The sequence below is a fragment of the Ailuropoda melanoleuca genome, chromosome 13, assembly GCF_002007445.2.
Source record: "Ailuropoda melanoleuca isolate Jingjing chromosome 13, ASM200744v2, whole genome shotgun sequence".
NCBI lineage: Eukaryota > Metazoa > Chordata > Mammalia > Carnivora > Ursidae > Ailuropoda > Ailuropoda melanoleuca.
The window spans coordinates 72,440,744-72,465,965 of NC_048230.1; the positions used below are offsets into that span (position 1 = coordinate 72,440,744).

At 52.6% G+C, this 25,222-nt stretch overlaps 1 protein-coding gene across 4 annotated transcripts; it reads left to right on the forward strand.

Moving 5' to 3' along the window:
• Positions 1 to 1,986: 1,986 nt before the first annotated feature.
• Positions 1,987 to 13,543, forward strand: FAM110A (family with sequence similarity 110 member A). Of its 4 annotated transcripts, none has more exons than XM_034641681.1 (3): positions 2,104 to 2,237; positions 4,166 to 4,449; positions 12,004 to 13,543. In XM_034641681.1, exon 3 carries the CDS (start codon positions 12,099 to 12,101, stop codon positions 12,984 to 12,986), a length of 888 nt encoding a protein of 295 aa, XP_034497572.1. In that variant the 5' UTR covers positions 2,104 to 2,237; positions 4,166 to 4,449; positions 12,004 to 12,098; the 3' UTR covers positions 12,987 to 13,543. The 4 variants fall into 4 exon arrangements, with proteins under 4 accessions (XP_002925445.2, XP_034497572.1, XP_019661678.2 ...); XM_019806119.2 differs by having other exon boundaries at positions 4,166 to 4,363; XM_002925399.4 differs by lacking the exon at positions 4,166 to 4,449 and having other exon boundaries at positions 1,987 to 2,237.
• Positions 13,544 to 25,222: the final 11,679 nt, after the last annotated feature.

Sequence of the window (25,222 nt, forward strand, 5' to 3'; positions counted from 1 at the left end):
TTACAGTGCCCAATACCGCCAGTATGTAGTAGGGGAGAGGTATGAAATGTATCCATTGAGACAGAAGAAGCTTGTTTGTGAAAAGCATTACAGAGGTATGCCAATTATGTAATTCACAGAAACAATGTTATTTTTCTGGATTTTGCAATATTTGTGAAATTTGCTGTTTGTTGAGGTTTCTTTTATCTTTCTTTTATTTTTTTTTTAAGATTTTATTTATTTATTCGACAGAGATAGAGGCAGCCAGCGAGAGAGGGAACACAAGCAGGGGGAGTGGGAGAGGAAGAAGCAGGCTCATAGCGGAAGAGCCTGATGTGGGTCGATCCCAGAACGCCGGGATCACGCCCTGAGCCGAAGGCAGACGCTTAACTGCTGTGCCACCCAGGCGCCCCTTCTTTTATCTTTCTAACCGAATAATCACTTTATTACCTAATTTTATATTTGTAATTTTCTAGTTCTTTTCTTAAACAAATCTCCCTAAATTGTGTAAGCCCTAGGAAGTACACGGTCTAGGTCTGCCCCTGCTCAGTTTTCTCTGTGTCTTTTATGATCACAGGATCCCCCTTGCCTTTCCTCACTGCTGCTGCCAACAGGCGCTGTGCATGGCAACATAACAGAACGGCTCAGAGGACTCCTGAGGGGTCCAGACAAACCTTAGTGCTTTCCTTTATAAAATAAAGATTCTCTCCCTCCATATAGTAATGAAGTCAACTGAGAAAATACGTGGAAAGCCTTGAGCAGCCCGGTGGAGCCAAGGGCAGTTAGCGTCACATCTGCTGTTTCACTGGTCTTCATGGATATAGTCAGACTCCCTGGTTATGACGGTATCTACTCTGATTTGATCGGTGTCCACGCCAGAACGTGCAGTCATTGTTAACGATTGATATATTACTAGTCCCTCTCCCCCTCCGGCCAAAGGTATGTATATAGTAAGTGCTCAATCATTGACAGTCCAATCAAAGAATGAAAGTCACCATCTGGATTAGAAAACACAGTTTAGCTCCAAATTCAACAATGCCCTAGACCCAAACAGTGACTCACAGCTATGAAATTTCCTCATCTTGAAGGATACTTAGAGTCATTTTATTCCAATCCTTTTTTAAAATGTGTTTTTTTTTTCTTGACATATTTAAGTGTTGGAAATTGGAAAATCCACAAAAACACAAAAGAGAAATGAACTGCTATTATAAATGATTATACACAAATACATGTGATATTACAATTACGTATTTAATACATAGTTGTGGGTATATAGTGCTTTGAAACACACTTTTAAAAAGCTTTCTTTGCATTTTCCTCATACTTTAAATATCTTTAATTACATCATTTTTAATGACTGCATAACATTCCTCATCAAGAAGTGAGGATAATTAAAGGCACCTATCTCAAAGGGTTATGCCATGAGCATTGACAAGAGTTATGTCATGTGAAGCTACCTGGCTTGTAAAAAGCTCAATAAACTTAGCTCTTCCGCAGGATGAATTTATAAAACCAATCTTCTTTTGCTGAGCATTGGAATTATTTCCATTTTTTCCCCTATGGTAAATAACGCTGGGCTATATTAATCTTTGCCCTATCTTTGGCCATTTCCTTAGGAAAGTTCAGGACTGCTGGGTATGCACTTTTACAATTTTCCACTGTGCAGTTAGGGGAACAGAGAGGGAAGGGGGCTAGTCCGGGCTCACACAGCAAGCAGCAAAGTCGGAACTGGAGACTAGCTGGGGACCCTAAATGGGGCCTCATCTTGTTGGGGACCAGGAGAAAGTCCTGGTCAAGGGGAAAAAAAACTAGCCTCCCGAGCTGCAGCGCCGCGGGAAGAGCAGGCCGGCGGGGCTGAGCCGCGGCTGAGCCGCGGCTGAGCTGGGCTGCCGAGGCGGGGCGCTCCCTCTCGCTGCCGAAGCTAAGCGGTCGCCTGGCAACCCGGGCGGCGCGGCGTTCGAACGGAAGCGAGGAACCAATCAGGATGTCCGGGGCAAACCATTCCGGCGACGGGGGGAGAGCGGCGAGCTCACTTCCCCTTCCTCTGCGCCCCGGGGACCTCCGCTCTGGTGGGGGCCTTGGGACAGTCCGGTGCCCCCGTCCATCTCGGGTGCGCACAGCAGTTCCGAAGAGGCTCTTGCGGGTCCCCAGCAGTTCCGAGCCGCGTTGGGCGCGGCCATTCCCAGCCCGGGTCCGAGCTGTCAGCCTCTCCAAGACCCGCACAGGAGGAGCCAGGACTTGCCCGGCGCGGGCTCCAGGTGAGGGGGCGGGTGGTCTGGGGCACGAGCCCGGGTCTGGGGGGCTCCGTTCACCGAGCGCCTGCTGTCGGCGTCCTCCCCGCATCCTAGGTGCGGGGAGGCGGTGGTGCCCCATTTCACGGAGGAGAACGCTGAGGGGTAGAGGGCAAGTGGCTTAGCCCAGAGAGGCCTGCTGGAGAATTCAATTCGGGTCTTTCTGCTCTACCTCGAAGTCTCCAGTCTGGGTAGATCTAGATTTGAGGGGCCTAGACGCGCAACTGGTGGTCGCCTTCTCAGCCTCTTAGGCGCAAGGCTGCTAAGCCCCGGAGCCCTGGCTGGATCACCTCCCTCCTGCCCCGCTCCCGCACCGCCCTGTGGGTGCCCCTTCTGGGCAGCTGTCTTCCCTTCTCCAGAACGCCAGAGGTCAGACTCAGGGCTCATTTGGGGGCCTTCTGCCCACGGGGTCCTGAATCGCAGCGCTGTCTCTCTCAGAGGGCTGTTCTGGGGGGATCCGGCGGGACTGACATTTCTGGGCTAGATGCTAGGCGGGCAGCAGGTGCTCTGGCCCTGGAGCCGCTGTAAGATTCTTGGGAATCTGCCCCAGGTTGGGGGAATGGGTAGAGGCAGCCACTCAACCCGAAGCCACTGGTCACCAGAGACTTTGGAGTTGAGGATGGGGCCGGGACGCATCCGGCTGGAGCATCTGACCTAGACCAGGCCCTGCCTCCTGGGGATGTTCTGGGAACTCAGAAAGAAAATAAGTCTTTCATTTATTCTTTCAACAAATATTTATTGACTTCATATGCCCTGCCCTCCCCCTTGTCTATTTTGTTTCTCTCAGTGGCATTTACCCATCTGATGGCCTATGTATTTCACTTATTAGGGAGCTGATTATCTTCCTGGACTGGAACGTGATAGGAGGAGGGGCTAGGGTGAGGCGAGTGAGGCCGTTGCCTCCAGGCCAAAATTGAGGGGTGCCAAAACCTCTAATCAAGATAACTAAAGCTAACAGTTATTATTATTTTTTAAAGATTTATTTATTTTAGAGAGAGAGAGAAACAGAGACAGAGAGTGTGTGAGCGGGAGGAGGGGCAGAGGGAGAGGGGAGCCCAACCCCCAGGAAGGGGGCACGATCCCAGGACCCTGAGATCATGACCTGAGCAGAAACCAAGACTCGGTTGCTCAACCAACTGAGCCACCCAGGCAGTTAACCGTTCTTGACTATCTGCTGTGTGTTCTGCTGGTGGAGATCAACTCACGTGGCCTCTGTGGAACACAGTACAGTGTCTCTGTCACGATCACAAGCATGTCCCCAGCCCAGCTGTCCCACTTCTTGGCGACACAGTGTAGGTGCAGTGACGCCACAGGGTGGTTTGTAATAGGGCAGGTCTGGACACACACTAAGTGGTCATCCGCGGGGGCTGACGGCTCTTTAGGGACTGACGTGCCTCCACGTATGCTATTGAACGACCTGTATTATTAAGTATATTAATAACATATATTAGAATTAATAATATATTAACATTATTAAAACAACATGTGTTATTGAGTAAAAAGAGCAAGGTGAAAACAGTACACGCAGCGTGTTGCCATATGTGTAAAAAAGTAGAAAGAATATATGCTCATTATTTCTTGTATCTGCCTAAAATCTCCCTGGAAGGACACACAATTGTCTGGTTTACAGTGGCACCTGCAGGGAGGGGAACTGGGTGGCTGGGGACAGGAGTGGGGAGGAATTTATTTTTACTTCATTCTCTTTATGGTTTTTGAATTTTGAGTCATGGGCATATAGCACCTGGTTGAAAAATTATATATATATTATTTATAATAATATTTATTATTATTTATATAAATATAAATATGTAAAATTATATGTTATTACAGATTATATATTTAATCATAAGATTATATATATATATGTGTGTGTGTGTGTGTGTATGTCATTACAGATTATATATTTAATCATAAGACCACTGCCCAGTCTGTGATCTGCCCTTGACTTGCCGTGTGACTTTGGGCAAGTTTCTTCACGTCTCCGGGCCGAGATAAGAAGCATGATGGTGAACTCAGGCCTGGGAGAAAGGCAGTCCGGGACAGGAAGTGGACTTGCCCCTGAGTCCGCCCCAACCTCCACCTTCCCCATCCTTGTGAGCCAGGCCCTTCCCTGAGGCCCTGCATGCGTTCTCTCTGTGTCTCCCCTGCAAGTCCCTTTGTCCTCATTTTGCAACTTCAGGTACACACGAGGCACAGATAATTGAGGCACAGATAATTGAGTTGGTGGAGTTGGGCTGTCCGTTGGCTGATAGGAGATCAGTGCTTGAGGCGCCCGTGCCCACAGCCCTCCTTCAACCTGCTGAGATGTGTGCAAGGGTGCCCTGGGCAAGGCTGACTGCAGGCAGGCCAGGGCATGAGTGTCTGCGGAGACGCCAGAAATAGCATGGAGCCTGGCGTGGCCCTGGAGGATGCCCAGCTGGGTGTCTCTGACCCGGACAGCTGGGCTGAAATCGAGCCGGGCTGCCCTATTGGCCGGCCCCCTCCCTGCTGCCTGGAGCCTTCCTGATCCTCCTTTGGGGCAGGTGAGGGCCTCCCTGTCTCCACCAAAGTCAGGGCCTGGCTTCTGCTGAACGGAAAGAGAGAAGCAGGTGGAAGGAAGGGGTGGGGTGGGGGTGCAGAGTGTCATGAAAATTCTAAACATTGAAATCACACCTCTCGCCCCCTCAGTGAAGAATAAATAATCACTAACACCTCCCGGGCACTCACTATGTGCCAAGTACTTTATAAACACGCACTCATATTTAATTCCCTCAATTCTATGATGTCAGGTAGTTACCCTGCTGTTTTTTTCCACCTTACAAAGGGAAACTGAACTCAAGAGAGGTTTAGTAACTTGGACCAGGTCTCCCAGAGCAAGAATGCGAATCTGGGGGTTCTGGCTCCAGACTCTGGACTCTCTTTTTCTTTTTTTGGAAAAATATATATAATGTAAAATTGAGCATTTTAACCATTTGTAAGGTACAGTTCAGTGGCCTGAAGTACATTCACACTGTGTGCAGGTCTCACCGCCATCTACCTCCAGAACTTCCTTATCTGCCTAAATGGGAACTCTGTACCCATTAAACACCAGCTCCCCATTTTCTCCTCCCCCCAGTCCCTGGAAAGCCCTTTCTACTTTCTGTCTCTATGGATTTAACTCCTTTACATACCTCATGTTGGTGAAATCATGCAATATTTGCCCTTTTTTTCCTCAATATTTGTCCTTCTGCATGTGACTTATTTCATTTAGTATAATGTTTTCGAGGTTCACCCATGTTGTAGCAGGTGTCAGAGCTTCCTTGCATATAAAGGCCAAGTAATATTCTATCGTATGTCCATCTGTACATCTGTCCGTGGACCCTTCGTTGCTTCCACCTTTGAGCTATTATGAATACTACTACTATGAACATTGGGGTACAATATCTGTTCAAGTCCTTGGTTTCAATTCTTTTGTGTACACACCCAGGAGTAGGATTGCTGGGTCTATGGTAATTCTTTTTTACAAGTTTTCCCTAACAGCCATACTGTTTCCAGCGTGGCCTCGCCATGTTATATTCCCACCCACAGGGCAAAGGGTTCCAGTTTCTTCATATCCTCACCGACACTTGATATTTTCTGTGGTTTTTGGGTTTTTTTGTGTTTTATTTCCTTGTTTGTTTGCTGCGGTATTGGTCATCTTGATGGAGGTGACATGTTATCGCACTGTGGCTTGGATTTACGTGTCCCTAATGATGCAGACGTTGAGTACGTTTCCACGTGCCTACTGGGCATTTGGACGCTTTCTTTGAAGAAACGTCTGTCGAAGTGGCCCTGCATGCTTAGATTTGTAGACTCTGAGAGAAGCGGGTCAACATTCTGGGTGACGAAGTCCTCACCCAGGAGCTGGGCACCACAGCGTCCCATTTTGGTGGCATTTGTCATGCACAGGCTGGGAGGGAGGCACTGTTATAAGTCCTGTCTTACGGTTGGGGAAACTGAGGCCTGGGAAAGTTGACTGTCTTACTCAAGGTCTCATAGCTAATCACTGGCAGAGCTGGAATTTGAATCCCGGCGGGCTGGTCCCAGAGTCCATGCTACAGAGGTGGCCGTGGGGCTGGAGTGGGGAAGGGCACTGTAGCAGCAGACCCCACATGTGCAAAGGTTTGGATGTGATGTCTCTTGAGAAAGAACAGGGCTCATCTAGAAGTGGCCAGGGCCCAGCTTGAGTGGGCGTGACTTGAGGCTGGAGGGGAGTGGGGGGGAGATGGGGGAATATCTGGGTGGGACTGGGGATTGGGAGGAGGCTTGGTGCTGAAGGGCCTTGGTCTTTGAGGGGGCCTGGGTTCCAGTCCTGCCGCTTAGTCAGTGGTGTGCCCTGCACACACCTCTGTGTTTGCTCCCTGGAGGATGAAAATACAGAAACTGGAAACGAGTGGTTGATAAGTGAATATCTAAAATGACAGGGTGGGATGAATGTGTGGAAGGTAACAACCGGGTGAGAGAGCTGGCGGGAGCCTCAGGGTAGTCAGGGAGGCCTCTCTGAGGAGGTGAGACCTGAAGGAGGTGGGCTAAGAAAGAGGTTCTAAGCCGAGAACAGATGGTACAAAGGCCCTGAGGCAGGAAAGACCTTGGCATGTTCAGGAACAGCAGGGAGGGCTATGTGGCTGGAGCAGAAAAGATTGGAGACGAGGTGGGAGGGAGGGCAGGGACTGGATCCTGGAAGGCCTGAGGACCAAGTGGAGAGTTTGGGTTTTATTCTAAGGTGATGTGGAGCCATAAGAGATCTAATTTCTGTTGGGAAAATATTGGCATCTTACCCTCATTTTACAACTGAGGAATCTGAGACCCCGGCGCACAGCCAGGAATGCTTCCTAAGGTGGCTTCTCCCTCTGGGGCCCTGAGAGGGGGGCTATAGAGTCTTTCGATGAGTGGCTGAAGCCCAACACTGAAGAGTCTGTCTCTTCCACTTCCCTCCACTCCCCCAAACCTGCTCCTGGGTTCAAATCCTGGCTCTGCCATTTACCAGCTATGTGACCTCTGGCAAGCGGCCCCACCTCTCTGTGCCTCAGCTTTCTCAACTGTAAAATGAGTGTGGTAGGAGTACCTCAGGGTGACTGTGAGGAGTCAATGAGTCAACATATATAAAGGGCTTAGAAAAGTGCCAGGTACTGAGAAAGCACTTAGAAAATTTCTTCCCTGTTATAGTATGAAAACGTTACGGTTTCTTTGCTTTTACTACTACTATTGCCTAACCGAGCCCTCTTCCCCATCTCACTCCCTCCCCCATTGTTGCCTCAGAAGAGGGCCAGGCAGGGACCCAGCAGGACATTGTGAGGTATGATGGTCTTTAGGCTGGCCTCCCTCTTTCCCCTAAAATCAGACTCCAGGGCCTGGAGGAGGCCTCAGAGCTGACTCACTCCCAGGGGGAGGAGAGTTGTTCTGAGTCACTTCCTGTCCCCTCATAGCCCTCCACCTCAATCCGGGTGCAGCCCCCACTGGGCACAGACATGGAACTGGGTCCTCTTTGGCTTCCCTGGGGCTCAGGCCTGAGGCTAGTGGGCACTTCCTTCCCTGGGCCTCAGGATCCCAATGGAAACTGGCCTAATCAAGGGTGCTACCTGATGTGACATAATAGGGCCTGGGTTGGCAGAAGAGACAATCGTGTCCCTCCCAAGGATTCCTTCCTGCAGTGCTGCAGGGGGGGGGGGGGGGGGGGGGGGATTTCCAGAGACTTATAGAAGTACAGTGCCTGGACCTCAAAAATTCTAGTAATTCTTATTACTGTTGTTGCCGTTGTTACTAAATGTTCACAGCTTGCACAGAGTTTCTGTAGGAACTCACACTGACCAGGCCTGGAAGGTGAGACTCTCCTCACTTGGCAGAATGGAGGGCCAGAGGGGTCCAGCAACCTGCTCAGGGACACACAGGTAGAAAGGGGTGGCGCTAAGGCTTGATCTAGAGGGCAAGTGCCCAGGTCGGACTCATCAGGGTGACTTTGGGCAACTGGCTCTGTCTGTCCCAGCCTCAGTATTCCATTAGTCAAAGGCGGATAATAACAGCGTTCACCTCACCGGGGTTGTTGGGAAGATTAAAATGGGTTAATTAATACCGGGAACAGCACTTTCTCATGCCTGGCACAGTCGACATTAACGGGGGCTTTCGGGCTGTGGGGGAGGGGGACTCAGTTTTGCCCTCTCGGAGATGGGCGCACTTGCCCGCGCAGGCTGCCGGACGTGCGGTTCTGGCCAGTGCGGCCGTCAGATGGGCGGCTCCGGCTCGCGGGAGAGCTTCCCGGGGTAGGTCGGGGCGGCTGGGACTGGGTCCCCGCGCCGAGGCGAGCCCACTGCTGGCGCGCCTGGGCTCAGGTTCCGGCCCCTGCCTGGCTTTCGTTCTTCCCTTTCGGGTGATACCTGGGCCGGCAGGTTCACCTGCCCGGGACGGCCGCCGGAAGTTGCGCAAACGCGTGTTACCTGAGCTCCAGGTGGGCCGGGCCGGAGGAGCGCTCGGTAGCGGCGCGCGCGCGGCCAGGTACGTGCGGGGCCCGTGGCGCGGGGCCAGGGTAGGGGGCTGCCCGGCCACCCCTCCCTTCTCGGGAAGGCGGGGACAGGGCAGGGGCTCACCTTCCCGCCTGGACGAGAACGCAGGAATCCTGCCGTCAGCCCCCTGGCTTAAGAGCCAGGTCGACCCGGGCTCAGAGAGGGGCGGCGAGCGCCAGAGTCACACAGCGCGCCGGCGGGCTCTCGGTCTCCTCCTTGGCTGGGAGTCTCCAAGATTGCCCCGGAGGGGGGCAGGGCAGAAGCCAGACCGAGGGTCTGAGCTCCCCCAACCCTTATTAAGGCTGACACGAGGGAAGCAGGAGGGAAAGGGGTAAGGTGGGGCTGCAAGCCCCGGGGATGACAAAGAGAAGGGCTCACGGCTGCCGCTCTGGGGGCCATTTGCGGGTAGCATTTGAAATACGTGGGTGGGGTGCTGGCGATGAGAGGAGGCCTCAGAGAGGACAAGTCCCACCCTGGGGACTGGGACCCCGGCTGTAACTCGCAGCAGCCATCACACCTCCGTTTGCCCTCCGGTGGAATGGGGCTTATCAGACAGTTTAGGATTAACCTCTATCACGTGCCTCCTTTGTCTGCGGCTCCGGCTCGGACTGGCGGTTCTGAGCGCGCTTAGAGACCACTGCTGGGGTGGGGCGGGGGGCGCGGTCTGAGAGTTGGGTCGTCAGAGTCGTCATGAAAACCAAGAGCCCAGCTCTTGGAGCGCAGCCTTTTGGCCAGGCGCTGGGAAAGTCCTCGACCTGTTTTATCTCTCCATCCTCACCGAGACCTGGAGGCTCAGGTCTATTTTTAACCGCATTTCAGATAAGGAACCATAGCGCGTAAGACGCGCAGCTGCTGGAGCAGGGCGCACAGCGGGCAGGTGGGCGAAGCGGCCAGCGGCCTCCAAGCCCGGGTTTGGCTCCTTGCATGTGCCCGGGCCGCGGGGGGAGGCTCTGCGGCCAGCAGGTCGGTCCGAGGGCGCGGAGTTTCTGCCCTGGCTCTACCCAGCTGACCTCCTTCTTCCCTCTGTTTCCCCAGATGGTGCCCGGGAGGGAATTGCCGCCGCCAACGGGTTGGACTGGTTTGGTAGGCGGCGGCCCGGGGGGGTGGGGCAGAGTCTAGTTACCTGGACAGGGCTCAGCAGGGCTGCCTTTCCTGGCAGACCCTTCTTGCCTGAGGTCTCCTGAGGGTCGCCCGAGTGGGGCAGCCTTACTTTCCCACTTACTCAATCCTTTCTACCTTGGGAGCAGCTCTGGCCCTGGGCCGACAGCTCCCAAGGTTCTATTAATTTGCCATTGCTGCCCTTGCAGAGGTCTCAAACTGGGGGCGAGATTGGGGTGGGGAGAGCAGATCTGTTTGGAGACACGTTTGCTCCATGCTCCACACATGTTTTAAAAATTATCGGGTATGCTGCTATTTAAGAATCTGGAGTGTTCATGCACATGTGGATTTCCAGCTTCCTCCTACATTCCATACCTACCACCTTGGACCCATGGGCCTGTAGGGGTTGGGTGTGTCCCTCTCTGATTTATCCAAGGTCTGCCCATTCACATTTCGTCCTCGTGGACACTCCAATTCAATAACAATTTACTGAATACCTATTGTGTGTTGAAAGCAATGTCCCAAAACAGATTCAGTGAGCAAAACAGACAAACCCCCTGCCTTCATGGAGCCGGTATTTTAGAGGAATGGGAAGAAAGAGTAAAATGACATAAATGTAATAGATGAGCGAATTAGGCTTCATAGGCATTTGTGTCTTATTTATCGGCTCTGGGACCTAGGATGGTCACATCTCCAGTCTCAGTTTCTTCAACTGTGAAATGAGATGACAGTGACCCTTCTCATAGGTTTGTTGGAGGATTCCAGGAGAGGATGGTGTCAAATGTCTAGCACACAGTAGGGACCCCTGCCTTCCCACCCCAATCCAGACTCTCCTCATGTCATTCTGGGTGACCACGTGGGGCTGTCCCATAGAGCTTTCTGCTGTGGATGGAAGTCTCTGATCTGCACTGTCTGCTGCAGTAACCAGTATAGTGGCTGTTAAGCACTTGAAGTGTGGCTAGTGTGACTGAGGAACTGAAGTATAAGTTTTTATTTAATTTAAAGTTAAGTCAAGTAGCCATATGTGGCTAGTAGCCATTGAATTAGACAACACAGGTGTAGATGACAAGTCCTGTTGGGGATTACCTAGATAAAGTCCTCCTCTCTCATTGTACAGATGAGAAGTTTCAGGACTTGGTCCGTGGGTTTTCTTGTGGCCCATCTCTGGGAGAGTTGGCTGGGGACACTTTGTGGCTCCAGCCCTTTCTTGGAAAAAGGATCAGGGCTGGCCTGATGCTTAGGTGATCATGTGGACACTTGTGCACTCGGGCATGGACCCCCTTGCCTATGGGTGCCCATCTTCTGGCTGCTGGCAGATCTAGGGTCTGCTGGATGCTCTCAAGCAGGATTGTGTGATTGCGGGCTTTTCTGGCATCTCTTGGAACAGCATAGCTCAGGGCTGACATTTCTAGCTGACTGGCATCCTTGGATCACGGTGGGCCTGTCATTGAAATCGCATACTGGAAGCTGATGAACATCTGGGCTTCACTGGGGTGGGGGATGGGGATTTTCTACACTCCTCCTCCACTGCTCTGCTGCTATGCCTGGGGTCTGGCATGTCTGGACGGGTGAATAGCACCGGGCAGCTTCCTGCCTGGGTGGGTAGGGGTGAGAGGTGGTACCAGGTTCCCTGGGGGCAGTCCAGGTAGCGTGGGGAGTTGGAGCCCTTTCTCTGGGTCGCCAGGTGCACCAGCACCTCCCTGCTTGGAAGCAAAGGGGGCAGAGCCATCAACTTGGTGGGTTAGCTGCATCAGGTTGGTTGAGCTCCCTACCTGCAAAATAGAGCTGTTAAGGGGACCCATTGAGGTTAAGCTGGCTGGTGCCCAGCATACGGCCTGGAGCCCACTTTGCTTCCTTCAAAGCATACTTGCCCTGTCTTTTCTGCCCAGGCTGCTCACGTCTTTCTTCTTTGGCACTTTTTTATTTTCTCTCTGCCTCAGCTGGGCCTGGTCCTCTGAGAAGGAGGCGGGCGTGTGGGTGGAGTCACAGGCCCCAGTGGTGGCTTTCTGTCTGCTGATTGGCTCCCTGTGAACTAGGGGCGTGGCTATTACCTTTTAATAGGGAAGGCGTCTTCAGTCCCTTTCAGTCTTGGCCGAGCCTTTGTTTGAGCGTGCTCAGCCTCTTTCTCTCCTCCCCTGCAGCCGTTGCCGGCATCCAGCTGCCAACTTTCTGCCTGGATCTGTCTCCTCATTTCTCTGGTCTCCTCAGACTGAAGCCCTTGGGGTATGTAACAGCCATGCCTGTGGACACTCTGACTCCGGGAGCCCGGGACACCTCTGCCCTACCTTTCCGCCTGCGGACCAAAGTCCCTGGCTACCTGCTACGGCGGCCGGCAGATGGTGGAGCACGGAAACCTAGTGCCGTGGAGCGCCTGGAGGCCGACAAGGCCAAGTACGTCAAGAGCCTGCATGTGGCCAACACCCGCCAGGAACCTGTGCAGCCCCTACTGTCCAAACAGCCACTCTTCAGCCCTGGGACTCGCCGCACAGTGCTCACACCTAGCCGTCGAGTCCTGCCTGGACCTGGCCGCCGGCCCCAGCTGGACCTGGACATCCTTAGCAGCCTCATCGACTTGTGTGATAGTCCCTCGTCCCCTGCCGAGGCCAGCCGTACCCCTGGATGGACAGAAGGAGCCCACCAGGCGCCCCCGGCCACCCCTCCACGCCCGCCACCCAGTACGGCTGCCGTCCGCCGAGTGGATGTCCGTCCCCTGCCCGCCTCCCCTGCCCGGCCCTGTCCATCGCCTGGCACTGCCACTGCCTCCAGCCCAGCCCGGCCCCCGGGTTTGCAACGCTCCAAGTCGGATTTGAGTGAGCGCTTCTCCAGAGCAGCAGCTGACCTGGAGCGATTTTTTAACTTCTGTGGCCTGGACCCGGAGGAGGCACGGGGCTTGGGTGTGGCCCACCTGGCGCGGGCCAGCTCAGACATCGTCTCCCTGGCTGGGCCCAGTGCCGGGCCTGGTAGCTCCGAGGGGGACTGCTCCCGCCGCAGCTCTGCCACTGTGGAGGAGCGGGCCCGGGAACGAGTCCCCTATGGTGTGTCGGTGGTGGAGCGCAACGCCCGTGTGATCAAGTGGCTGTACGGGTTGCGGCAGGCGCGGGATGACCCAGCAGCTGAGGGCTAGGCCTCCAGTGGACGCGGCATTTGCCACAGGACAGATCTGAGAGAGGCAGCTGGCTGGCCCCTTGACCCCTTCTGCATCCATGCCCTGGCTCGGGGCAGACCGGAGGCTGCTGCCTTGTGTGAACTCGGTATGGAGGCAGAGGCTCAGAGGCTGGACCGGCATCCGTCTGGCAAGGACTGACCCTGGAGAGAGTTGCCTCTTGACCTTGGGCCACCCTCTACCCCTCGTGTGTAGGGGTTTTGACACCAGTCCTCTCTGGTTCTTCCCTTGGGTTTGGAATTGGGCCACCTAGCCTTCTCCACTGAGAGTGAGGGGCCAAAGGATCTTACTAGGCCTGTCTACCTAGTGGTTCTGTTTCCTTCTTCCTTGGCCTCTAACCTTTGCTGACTTCCTCTTCCTTTCCCAGTGGGCCCTGGTTCCCTGGGAACTTGCTCTGGGTGGGGGCAGGGCCTTGGCAGCCTGGTCTAGGTGGGTAGACTACAGGAGGGACTGGTAGGAGTCTGTACTGCTCTGACTTCCCTCCCTTTGGTTAATAAACACAAATGCTTGTTTTTCAAGGGCTGGGTCATCAGACTCTTCTGTGTTCACAAGGGGAAGGGGTGGGAGACGTCTTGGGGTGGGGCCTTCAGAACTCCCTAATTGTTCATCCCAGGATCTGGGGAGGCATGACGTCTATGGTTGGCCCAGCCTGAGACTTGAGACCTGAGAGGGGATTCTCATAACCCCTCTGGGTGGCCTGTGGGCCTCCTTCATAGAGGAGGAAACTGGGTCTGGCCACAGAGTGAATCTGGATAGAGCTGGGACTGAGGTCTTTCCCCTACATCAGAAAGGAGACTTGCTGGGGAAAAGCTGATGGCTGCGTGGATCCTTCCCATTGCTGCCCAGTTCCCAAGGGGGCAGGCAGCTCAAAGAGCACAGACCCTGAACTAGAGGTGACACAGGCTGTAGACTGGGGGTTGGAAACAGGGGTTCTTAGAGGAAGAGGGACTGGGGTGGACAGCACAAAACAGGCAGCCAGCTTGCCTCCAACTCTGGGTGACCTGGGATAAGCCAGTCTCCCTCTCTGGGCCTCAGGGGGCTGGGGGAAGGGGAAGGATGGCTGACACTGGGCTTTGAGGTCTCACCTCTTTCCTGTCTCCTTCCAGGAAGGTCCCTGTTGGGGATGCCACCTTGGGTCGTAGTGCAGCCGGGGCTAGGGCCGGGCACACAAACTGTGAAAGCCTGGGTGGCCTCTGCCCACCCCCGGGGTGGGAGTGGGGAAGGGCTGGGTGGTGCTTCCTCTCCCGCAGGCTGCGTTGGCTGCAGCACTCAGAAACAGGAAGCTCTAATGGGGGCCCTGGTGACAGGTTTGATGTAAGTTTTATTTTAAGCATAAAGAGGAGATTTCCGTTGGGCTGTTGACAAACATCCAGGTCAGCCCAGCTGTTTGTCTGTCTGTCCGTCTGATAGTGTACAATCGGCCCCCAGGGGATTGGGCTGGGCCTGAATGGCTCAGGGAAACAAGGGGAAACTGGATTATAGATGAGACTGGTGTTCAAGCTCATGAGAATAGAATCTACCCCCTCATGATACAGATGGGGAGACTGAGGCACAGGGTGGACTTTAATCTGCCCACAGGCACCCAGCAAGTCTGACAACGCGGGAGTTGAACCTCCTGGTCCCTAAGTTAAAGGAGTGATGGCGTCAGGAGGGATAATCTGGGCAGGCTCTGCAGAGGAGATGTCCTTTAAGGTGTCAAGGACCATCTCCTCCAGGCAACGTGGCCAGAATAACGTGCTAAGTAAGCGTTGCCCCTTCCTGTGAGCTGCCAGCCCCCCCCCAAAACCCAAGAAAGTGGGTGTGTTGGCTGCATTAGATCACAGGACAGGTGGGGGATGGGCCAGGAGACCCCTTGTTCCTGTGGGAGGTTGAGTCCTAGGTGCAGACCCTTCACACTCACCCGTCACTGAATCTTCAAGGTGACCTTTCCAGGGTCTATCTGAGAATAGGAGGGGTAGTGGCTTGGGAGCCGTCACAGAGAGGGTCTGCACTCCAGCCTGGGGTCACACCCCACAGTCAGTGGCACTCTGCCTCCCTGACTGTCCTCTCTTCCCTGTTCTGGGTCCTGGCAGCTTTTCCTACTGTCACTTTATTGAGCATCTGCTGGGTGCCTGCAGTGAGTAAGACAGACATAGGTCCTGCTATGTCTGGTGGAAGGGAATGGGCAGCGAAGCAGCAAACACATGGTCGTATCATGTGGGCAATGACTCCTGCCCTAAGACCAGACCTGTTCCCAGGAGCTGGGCCAGGGGGAGTCAAGAAGGGCATTGGGAGGGTCTGTTGGGAAGAGAGCAGGGAGGCATTCTTGGAAGTGGGGAAGGTGTTTCCTGGTGCCTGGTTCCAGGAGGGTTTCCCTTCTGCTAGAATTCTGGAGCCCATCAGCCTCCCCTGTTGGGGGGGATCTGTGGAGGGAGTGGGTGAGGGCTTCTGCCGGCCTCAGGGATCTGCGGAAACAGCCCCTCTATTGTTCTGCCTGCAATCGGAGTGCAAGGGGCAGTGAGCAGCTGCTGCCCCCTCCCCTGGGGCTGCCTGGCTTCCATTGCAGCGCCCCCAGGCCAGACTGGCCCCAGCTGCCCAGCCCCTAATTAGGCAGAGATGAGATCTGCTCCCAGATCTATTTCCCAGCCGCTAATTATATACACGTGGGCTTGGGAGCCCAGCAATCTGGCTGCTCACGCCTGTCATGAAGGTGTGATGGGCCCCTGGGAAAGGCACCTGTCCCCACCTGCCAGGCCTCAGTGTACCCTTTTGGCAGAGTATGGGAGGTAGCGAGAGGGCCTTATTCATTTCCCTGGTGAAATGGTTCTGGTTCTGCTACAGAGGCATGCAAGGGGACCAGGGAGAGGAGACACCCATCCTGCCTTACACCCTGTGTCCAGGGAGAACAGGGTGGGACTGAGGAGTTAGTCTATAGGGCCCTGACTCTAAATCCCAGGGTAGGGGGGAACATAGGCAAGAGCAGGGTGACAGCTGCGCCCCCCCCCCATAGACCTGCACATGGGCTTAGAGCTGTGTGGGTCTTCCCAGGTCCAAGACAGAACATCGCGTTCAGGTTTTAAAAAAATACTGTTTTTCAGATAATGCATTCATATTATTTCCCCCAACACTTCATTAAGAAAAATGTCAAACTTAAAGAATAGTTGGAGGAATGAGACAGCAAACACTTAAATACCCACCTACTGGATGCACGGTCCTTCCTATTTTGTTAGATGTGCTCTATCAGGCATCTTTCCATCTATCCATCTATTAAGACAACCTATTTTTTTGAAGCTTTTCAAAGTAAGTCGCAAACATCAGTATGCTTCCCCTTAAAGGCACTTGGGCATGCATATCATTAGAGCTCAATATTTGTTTACAGTTCTTTTTTTTCCCCCCGTGTGTGTATGTAAAACTTACAACCTATGAAATGCACAGATCTTAAAGGTACCATTTGCTGGCTTTAGACAAATGTGTACTGTTTCCCAAACCCCATTTAGGATATAGAGCAACACCATAACCACGGAAGTTCCTCATGTCCCTTCTCTCTCAGTTCCTGTCCCTAGCTCATGGATATGTCTATATATCTGTATAAATTAAATAGTGCTAATAAAAAAATTTCCTTGCCGTGTCCTTCTCACTCCCAACCCCCAAAACAGCCACATTCAACTCTTTTAACTATTTCTGCTGGTACTTTATTCATATTTCTAAGTAAGATGCTTTTCCTGTGTTTTTCTGAATTAATTTTAGACAAATATTGCCTGACTTTCCCGTCTGATGTCTTCACAGTGTTGCTTCTGTAGCTAGACTGCCTGGGTTTGAATCCCAGCCCTTCCCCTTCCTGGCCCTATGACCCCAGGCAAGTGACTTAACCTCCTTGTGCTCAGTTTCCTCACTTGCAAAATGAGAGTAAGAAGAATATTTAACTTATTGGATTGTTATGAGGATTTAATGTGTAAAGTACACCAGAATAATTACTCTGGAAATGGTCAAAAATGTTTCTTTTTATAATTATTATCAAGGAAGAGTTAACTTTTCTCACTCTCCTATCCTTTTAATCTACTTTTATCACAATTTTCCATTAAGTGAATATTTAGTGTTATTTATATTGTAACTATACAAATATTGTTTCCTGCCAAGCCAAATCTTATGTGATGGTTACATTTCCTTTCTTGTGAAACTCTTGGTTTTTCCTGGAGTTGCTACATGCCTTGCTTTTCATTCCTGTGATTTCCTTATAACCAACCCATTCTTAATTCTCTGACATCCTCAATGTCCCCATAGTTACACATAGAAGTAATGTATTGGTTCCAACTTCCTTCCTGAAACCCTTCAAGTGCTCATTAACACCACCCCACCACTTAAAAAAAAAAAAAAGTAGGACCAATTTTCAAAATAGAATCTCAAGCAAAAGTACAAGCTGAAATATAAGCATTTGTGAGCACCCCGTGGTGTCCCTGCCAGTGGGTCTCTCAGAGGGATTAAAAACTGAAGCTGTGACCCCCATTGCCCGGCCTTTCCATTACCCACAGGAACCTCTCAGCACCATCTCCTTGCTATGCCAACCTATGGCTTATTTTGTGCCCTTCACTTTATTCATCCATTTGTTCAGCTAAAGTCTGCTGAATCCTTCTCCATACCCTGCACTGTGCTGGCCGGCACCAGGGACATAGCGCTTGGGTGTTGTTGACCTACCCATTCCCAGAATGTATTTGTATCTATTGACATGTGAGCCTGAATAGTGGTCTGAATAGAGGTGTGTGTGGGGTTGGGTGATGGCTGGGAGTGTCTGCATGTGACCTCTAAGGGGTGTGTCTATGTGGGTGCTGGCAGGTTTTCTATAGAAGGCCGTTTAGGTACATTTATGTGCATGCGTGAATGGGTGCTGGTGTGGTCTACACAGTGTATGTTCACAGGTTATGTGTATCAGTTATTTTTTGCTGCATAACAAACCACCCTAAACCCAGTGGCCTAAGATAACAATTTATTAGTCCCGGATTCTATCAACTGGCAATCCAGGTTCAGCTCAGCTGGGCAGTTCTTCTGGTCTTACCTAGGCCCACTCATGTGCTTGCAGTCAGCTGGTCTTGGAGGGCCTCACCCACATGTCTGGCAGTTGGCAGGCTGTGTGAGGGGTGCCTCCGTCATCTCCGTGAGGTTCACCTCCATGAGGCTAGCTTGGGCCCATTCACATGGTAATCTTGGAGTTCCACGTTGAGCAAGAGAAGACAAGCCCTGAGGCATACGAGCTTTTGAAAGACTCTGCTCGTGCTATGATTGCTAATGTTCCATTGGCCAAAGTGACATGGCTGAGTCAGATTCAAGGGGTCGAGAAATAGACTCCATCTCTTAGTCACATTGCAAAAGGGCATGAGAACAAGCATGGGGGAGTGATTGCAGCTGGCTTTCCATTTAGCACAGCCTATGTGTGCCTAGAGAAAGTCCCCAATGTGGTAATCAGAGAAACCTGGATTTCCTGGTGCTGTTGCTTACTTGCTATCTGTCCTTGGTCAACTGTCTCACCTCTCTGAGCCTCACAAACTGGAGAGAATGGAATGAAAGGAGACAATCTTTATAAAGTTCCTGTGCTATTCATTTGTTAATGCAACACGTAGTTGTTGGTGTTAGTGTGAGGCACAACCTGGGGACACTGTAGTGAACAAAATGAACCAGAACACCCGCCCTTGGAAAGCTTGGTCCTGGTTGCGGACAGGTGTTAATTGACCATCCCAATTATTTTATGGTCACTGACATTAGGCCCTGGAAGGAAGGAGGGATTGCTGACCTGGCCAGGGAGGTCTGGAAGCCTGAGCTATTTGAGCTGAGATATGAAAGATAGGTAGGAGTTAAACAGAAGAGGGGATAGGAGAGGAAAAGGATTTCAGATTGAAGGAACAGTTTGTGCAAAGGCCCTGTGGTGAGAGTAGATTCTAGGGACAGAGAGAAGGTAGGTGGGGCTGGACCTGGAGAACAAGGGCCAGACCATGCAGGGTTATGGGAGCCTTTGAACAATGTGAGGGTCGATCTTGCTAGGGAGACTGAAATGAAACCCAGAGGTCTAACTGTGCTCTACCAGGCCCTCATGACCTGGATTCCTGTTACCCCTCCCACATCCCCTCTACCTATTTTGCTATAGCCATACTACCTCCATGATGTTCCGGGAACATACCAGACACATTCCTACCTCAGGGCCTTTGCACTTGCTGCTTCCGTTGCCAGTGTCTAGTCTACCCCAGATATCCACATGACTCAATCTCTTACTTCATTTTGGTCTCTGCTCACATATCACCTCCTCAGAGAGGCCTTCTCTGACCCACCCACTCACTGCCCTCTCTACCTAAACCATCAGCAACCAGCAGTCACTAGTTCCCTATCCTGGTTTTATTTTTCTTGCTAGAAAAATACATACCAGCCCCTGACTCACAGTAAACAGAAGCCACACGATCTGTTTCTTGCCTCTGACTCTTACTAGAACGCAGCTCCAGGAGGCAGGGATTTGGCTTTACTCTAGGCTGTGTCCCCATCCCCCGGGGAGCAGTAGGTATTCCATAAATATTTGCTGGATTAAGAATGAGTGAAAAGGAGTGAGCAAATGGCACACAGGAAGGAACTGGCTCCTGGAAATTAGGAGGTCCGGGTTCAAGTCCCGGTTGACCTTGATAATTGTTCACCTTTCTGTTCCTTGGTTTCCCTAGCTGTGCTTTGAGGCATTCGTGGTCTCTAGGCAAGTTCTGTGGAGGCAACAGGGCCCTGTCAGGGAGGAAGGGAGCTGGGCTCCTCTCCCTGGCCCTTTTGGGGATGAAAATAGCCTCGCCCAACCCCTAGGTTGGCCCCTACCCTCGCTATGTCATCCGGCCGGAGCCAGGGGGCTCTGCCTGGAGCCTGCCAGCCTGGCGCTGGGCTGGGATCGCAGCTTCCTGACAGCTGGGCCAGGCAGGCCTGGGAGGTTCTTAAGGGCACACCGGGCCTGTTGGATGTCCCCAACCTCCCTCCCCCCTACCCATCCTCCCTCAGAGTCCACTGGCAGGATAGATCCCTTCATCCCCTACGTGCCTGCAGCCTTTGCAGCTTGTAAAACTTTTCCTTGGTCTGTGTCTAGTCGCACCCTGCACGGAGCTGCGTTACCAGGGGGGACACCAAGGCTCAGAGAGGACAGCTGCCTCATTGGAGGTTACGGACTAGCACGTAGTGCAGTGACTACTGGAACCCACGACTGGCCCAGCCCTGCCCTGCCGGCTTGTGTGTATGTGTGCGTGTGCATATGTGTGTGCTGGGTGGCATGACTGCCGTTGGGCTTCACTATCTGTCCCCTCCTTCACTGCTGGCCCCCTGGGTCTCTGGTCTCTGATAGGGGCTGGTGGTGGTGGTGGTTGGTAACACCTAAAGCCAGGCTGCCAGGGTTCAAATCCCACCTTTGCTACTTCCTAAGTGGACTATTGGGTCCCCCCATCCCTCCACCGCAGTGTCTGTCATTAGGATAAATCCCTTCACCCCGGACATTATCAGGACTAACTTTATGCATTGACCAGGTTTAAAAAATTGAATTAGTTGCCAGTTTTCAGCATGTAAACCGTTGGAAGAATCACATAAACACACCAACTGAGAACATCCATGAGGCCCCACGCACCTGCCATGTGCCCAAGGTCCCATGGCCAGGGAGGGCAGAGGCAGGGAGGGAGGTGAGTTGCAGGTTGCTGAGACCCCAGCATTCACCCCCCAGGGCTCCTTGAGACCCAGTGGTGTTTATTGAGGCCGGTGTGTCACTCCCCGTCTGGGCCTTGGTGTTCCTCTTGGCGAAACGGGGTGGGGGCAGTGTGAATGGAGAGGGCCTGCCCCAGCCCATGATCACCCCCCCCCCACAACACACACACCCAATGTGGGCTCAGGGGGACCAAAGCTCCAAGTTCTCAGGAGAGTCAAGATCTCAAAAATCAGTTAGTAGGTTATTCTCTCATTGTTTAAATGTGGATAAGTCACTATTTAAATGTAAAAATGGCCCCATAGAAAGTGTAGATAATGTTATTTATTTCACCGTTGTTTGTGATAGCAAACAATTGAGTACAGCCATCAGTGAGAAGTGGGTAAAGAACTTGGGCCCAGCCACACAATGGAATCCCATGCATCGGAAAGTGCCCTGCGCCCACTTGATGTGGAACGGCAGGGTGCCTGCGTTGGTGAACAGGCAAGGCGCGGAACGGCACGCACGGCGAGCTACTGTTTTTTGGAAACTGGAATATAGGTCCCCACACTCTCCTGCTGGCATAAAATCTCCCTGGAGAGGTACACTGGGAGCCCTGCGCATTGGCTGCCTGGAGCCAGGGGTGGGGGAGAGACTCACGTCTTAATTTTTGTAACTTTTGAATTTTGAACCATGTGAATGTATTCCCTATGCAAAAAAAGAAAGAAAAAAGAAAAAGAAAGAAAGAAAAGAAAGGGAAGAAAAGAAAAGGAAAAAATTTTAAGCTGAGAGAAATAAAGCCGAAACAAGAGATTTGAAACAGGCAGACATGAGACGTGCAGGTCCGGTCGCTTACCCCTCCCCCCATACAGCAGCCACGGGCCACGTTTTGGGTTTTGCCCGGCTTCGTTTTGTGGCTCCACCCGCTACGGTAATATTTTGATTTCCACACGCACAGCACCCACAGGAAATGCCAGCCAATGGGCATCGGGCTCTGGGCTGGGCCGCCTGCCAGGGTTGGTGGTGGGTATGACACAGCCCCAGGATGGCGTTGTCCAAATGCCCGAGTGATGACGCAGCCCCGGATGGAATGATGACACTTCCCACAGTCTCACAGGCCCTACTGGTCTGGTGTTTGTCTAGCAACTTCCAGGTGGGTGTGTGGACACTTTCAACAGCCATCCCCATCAACTAGCTCTGAGCCTTCAGGGACTAAACCCATCCATCCATCCATCCACCCACCCATCCACCCATCCGTCCACCCATCCACCCATCCAATATTAATGAAGTACCTACAGTATGCTCTTCAAGGCACTGAAGACAGAGCAGAGAACAAAACAGAAGTTCCCGCTCCTGTGCAGTTGACTTGCTAGTGGGAAGATAGGCAGTGCATGCCAGAGTGGAAACGTTCCAGAGAAAATGAAGCCAGGAAGGGAAGTGGGAGGACTCTAGGTTTTTTTCTTTTCTCCTGAAGTATATAATTGACAATACAACACCATTGACCCATTTTGGTTTGGTATATGGTTTGGTGAGTTTCGACAATTGTATACATCTGTATACACTACAGACAAGTTCTAGAAGATTTCTATCATCCCAGAAAGTTCCCTTCTGCCCCTTTGCGATCAGTCCTGGCTCCCACCCCACTTCCCAGCAGGGACACGGCCGGGTCAGTTTTCCTTCTCTAGGAAGGACTGGATTTGTCTTTTCTGCAGGTCATGTGGATGGCATCTGGCTTCTTTCACTCAGTGTGAGGCATTTGTGATTCACCCATGTTGTTGTGTGTCTGTCTCTTTTTATTGCTGAGTCGTCCATGGCATAGATGGACAGGGGCAGAGGGAAAAGGGGAACCAGACTCTCTGCTGAGCAGGGAGCCCAACACAGGACTTGATCCCAGGACCCCAAGATCATGACCTGAGCCGAAGGTAGATGCTTAACCGACTGAGCCACCCAGGTGCTCTGGATTGTGCTTTAAAATAGCGTGGTCGGGGCGCCTGGGTGGCTCAGTCGGTTAAAGCATCTGCCTTCAGCTCAGGTCATGATCCCAGTGTCCTGGGATCGAGTCCCACATCGGGCTCCCTGATCAGCAGAGAGCCTGCTTTTCCCTCTCCCTCTGCTGCTCCCCCTGCTTGTGTACTCTTTTTCTCTCTCTGTCAAATAAATAAAATAAAATGAAATAATAAAATAAAATAAAATAAAATAAAATAAAATAAAATAAAATAGCGTGGTCTGGACAGGCTTCAGCAAGCAGGTAACATTTCAGCAGACTGCAAGGGGGCAAGGGAAGCCTCATGGATGTCTGTGGCAGGACTGTTGTAGGCAGAGGACCTGGGTGGGTGGTGCACCTGCTGTGTTTGAAGAACAGCGTGGAGGCCAGTGTGGTGGGAGCGGAGTGAGTGGGGGGGACAGGGCTTGGAGGTGGGCTCAGAGTGTAACAGGGCTGCATGGGGTAGGGCCTGTAGGTCATGGTGAGGACGTTGGCTTTTACTCTGAGAACCCACAGGCGGTTTCTGAGCAGAGCTGGGACAGGATCAGACTTGTATTTGCACACCCTCCTCCGTGCCAGGCTGCCCAGTGGAGAATGGGCCACAGGGCAGCTGGGGAGGCAGCAGGAGGCCGGTGAGGAGGGTACTGCAGCAGTCCTGGCCGGAGACGAAGGAGCAGGACTGGGGTGGAGGGGGCAGAGGGTGTGGACGGACAGATTCTGGATCTGCTCTGAGAGTGGAGCCGACAGGGCAAGTACTGGATGTGGGAGGCGAGGGAAAGAGGTCACGAAGGGTGATAGAATCTGGGGTGGCCTCTAGGGGCTGCGAGTGACCNGGGGGCCCCCCCCCCCCCCCCCGGCTAACAGCCAGCAAGGAAATGTACACTTCAGACCGGCAACCACCAGGACCTGAACTTGGCTGACCACCGGAAGGGCTCTGAGCCTCCACAAAGAAACAATGCCCCGCTGACAGCTGGCTTTCAGCCCCGAGAGACCCCTAGTAGAGACCCGGCTGTGCCACGCCTGGACTTGTGATCTGCAGAAACCTTGAGGTTGTGGTTTTCAGTCACGACGTTTGTGATAATGTTTACTCAACAATAGATGACTGATACAAGCATCCTGGAATCCTACAATGTCAGAGCTACGAGGGTCCTTAGCAGCCACTGAGTCCAACCTCCTCAGATACAGATGGGGAAGCTGAGGCCCAGAGAGCAGCTGGGACTTGAACACCGGTTCTTGCAGGGAGACAGCATCAGGCAGAAGCTGCCCCAGCCATAGAGGCCCCACCAGGCCCGGCCTCTCATCTCCTCGGAGGCTGTGGTATGAGCCCCTCTGCCAACACCTCTCCCGGCAGGGCCCCGGCCCCCCAGAGAGCCAGCTTCCGGCCACCCACTGAATACCCTGAGCTCCTGGGGCAGCAAGCTCAGGCAGACTCCCTGCTGGGCCAAGCCAGGTGGCTGAGAGGTAGGGTTCTCACCCCCACAGCAGAACAGGTCCTGAGGGTGCAGGAGCCAGGCCCAAATCTGGGACCCAGGCGAGAAGGACAAAGCACAGGCTTAGGTCAGAGGGCCTGTGGTTAGGGTCCCAGCCCTGCTGCTCACCAGCTGCAGGACTCTGGTCAGGGGTGCCCCTTGGCTGAGCTGCAGTGTTCTGTCTGTTAACTGGGAGCAAGAATGCCCTTCTCCAGATAGTCAGTGAGCTAGTGTGCTGAAACTCTTGGTGGGAGCACCGTAAATGCACAAGTTCATGTCCCCAAACTTTACCTTCTTATGGGCCTTGGTTTCCCCATCTGTGAAATGATCTTGTGCCCTAGATGAAATGATCTTGTGTCCCATTAATTGTCCCATTCCCTAGATGTGTTTGGGGGCCCCTTGTAGCTCTAACAGTTGGCCATTTGGGGGTTCAAATTCCTTAGGGTCCCAGCCCTGCTGCTCACCAGCTGCAGGACTCTGGTCAGGGGTGCCCCTTGGCTGAGCTGCAGTGTCCTGTCTGTTAACTGGGAGCAAGAATGCCCTTCTCCAGATAGTCAATGAGCTAGTGTGCTGAAACTCTTGGTGGGAGCACCGTAAATGCACAAGTTCATGTCCCCAAACTTTACCTTCTTATGGGCCTTGGTTTCCCCATCTGTGAAATGATCTTGTGCCCTAGATGAAATGATCTTGTGTCCCATTAATTGTCCCATTCCCTAGATGTGTTTGGGGGCCCCTTGTAGCTCTAACAGTTGGCCATTTGGGGGTTCAAATTCCGGCTCTGCCTCTAACTAGCTGTGACTTGGATAAGTCACTTAAGCCCTCTGAGCCCCAGTCTTCTCACCTGTAAAATGGAGTGATTAGTCATTCCTACCATTACATGAAATGCGGGTCAGAGACCTAGTCTAGTGCCTCAAAAAACTGTCAGCTGGTTTTACCACCACCATCATCATCCTCTTCGTTCCGAGTGCCTGCTGGAAGGGGCGACAGGCTGGAGACCCCAGGGCCAGGGAAGTTTAGTTTCCTTGGAGACAAACATTTATGGGCTGGGCTGGGCCAGGCCTGCATATATTTCTGGTCAAACAAAACTAGT

Bases quoted from the DNA above. Each gene is read 5' to 3' on its own strand.
- FAM110A (XM_002925399.4), top strand. From the start codon at position 12,099: ATGCCTGTGGACACTCTGACTCCGGGAGCCCGGGACACCTCTGCCCTA.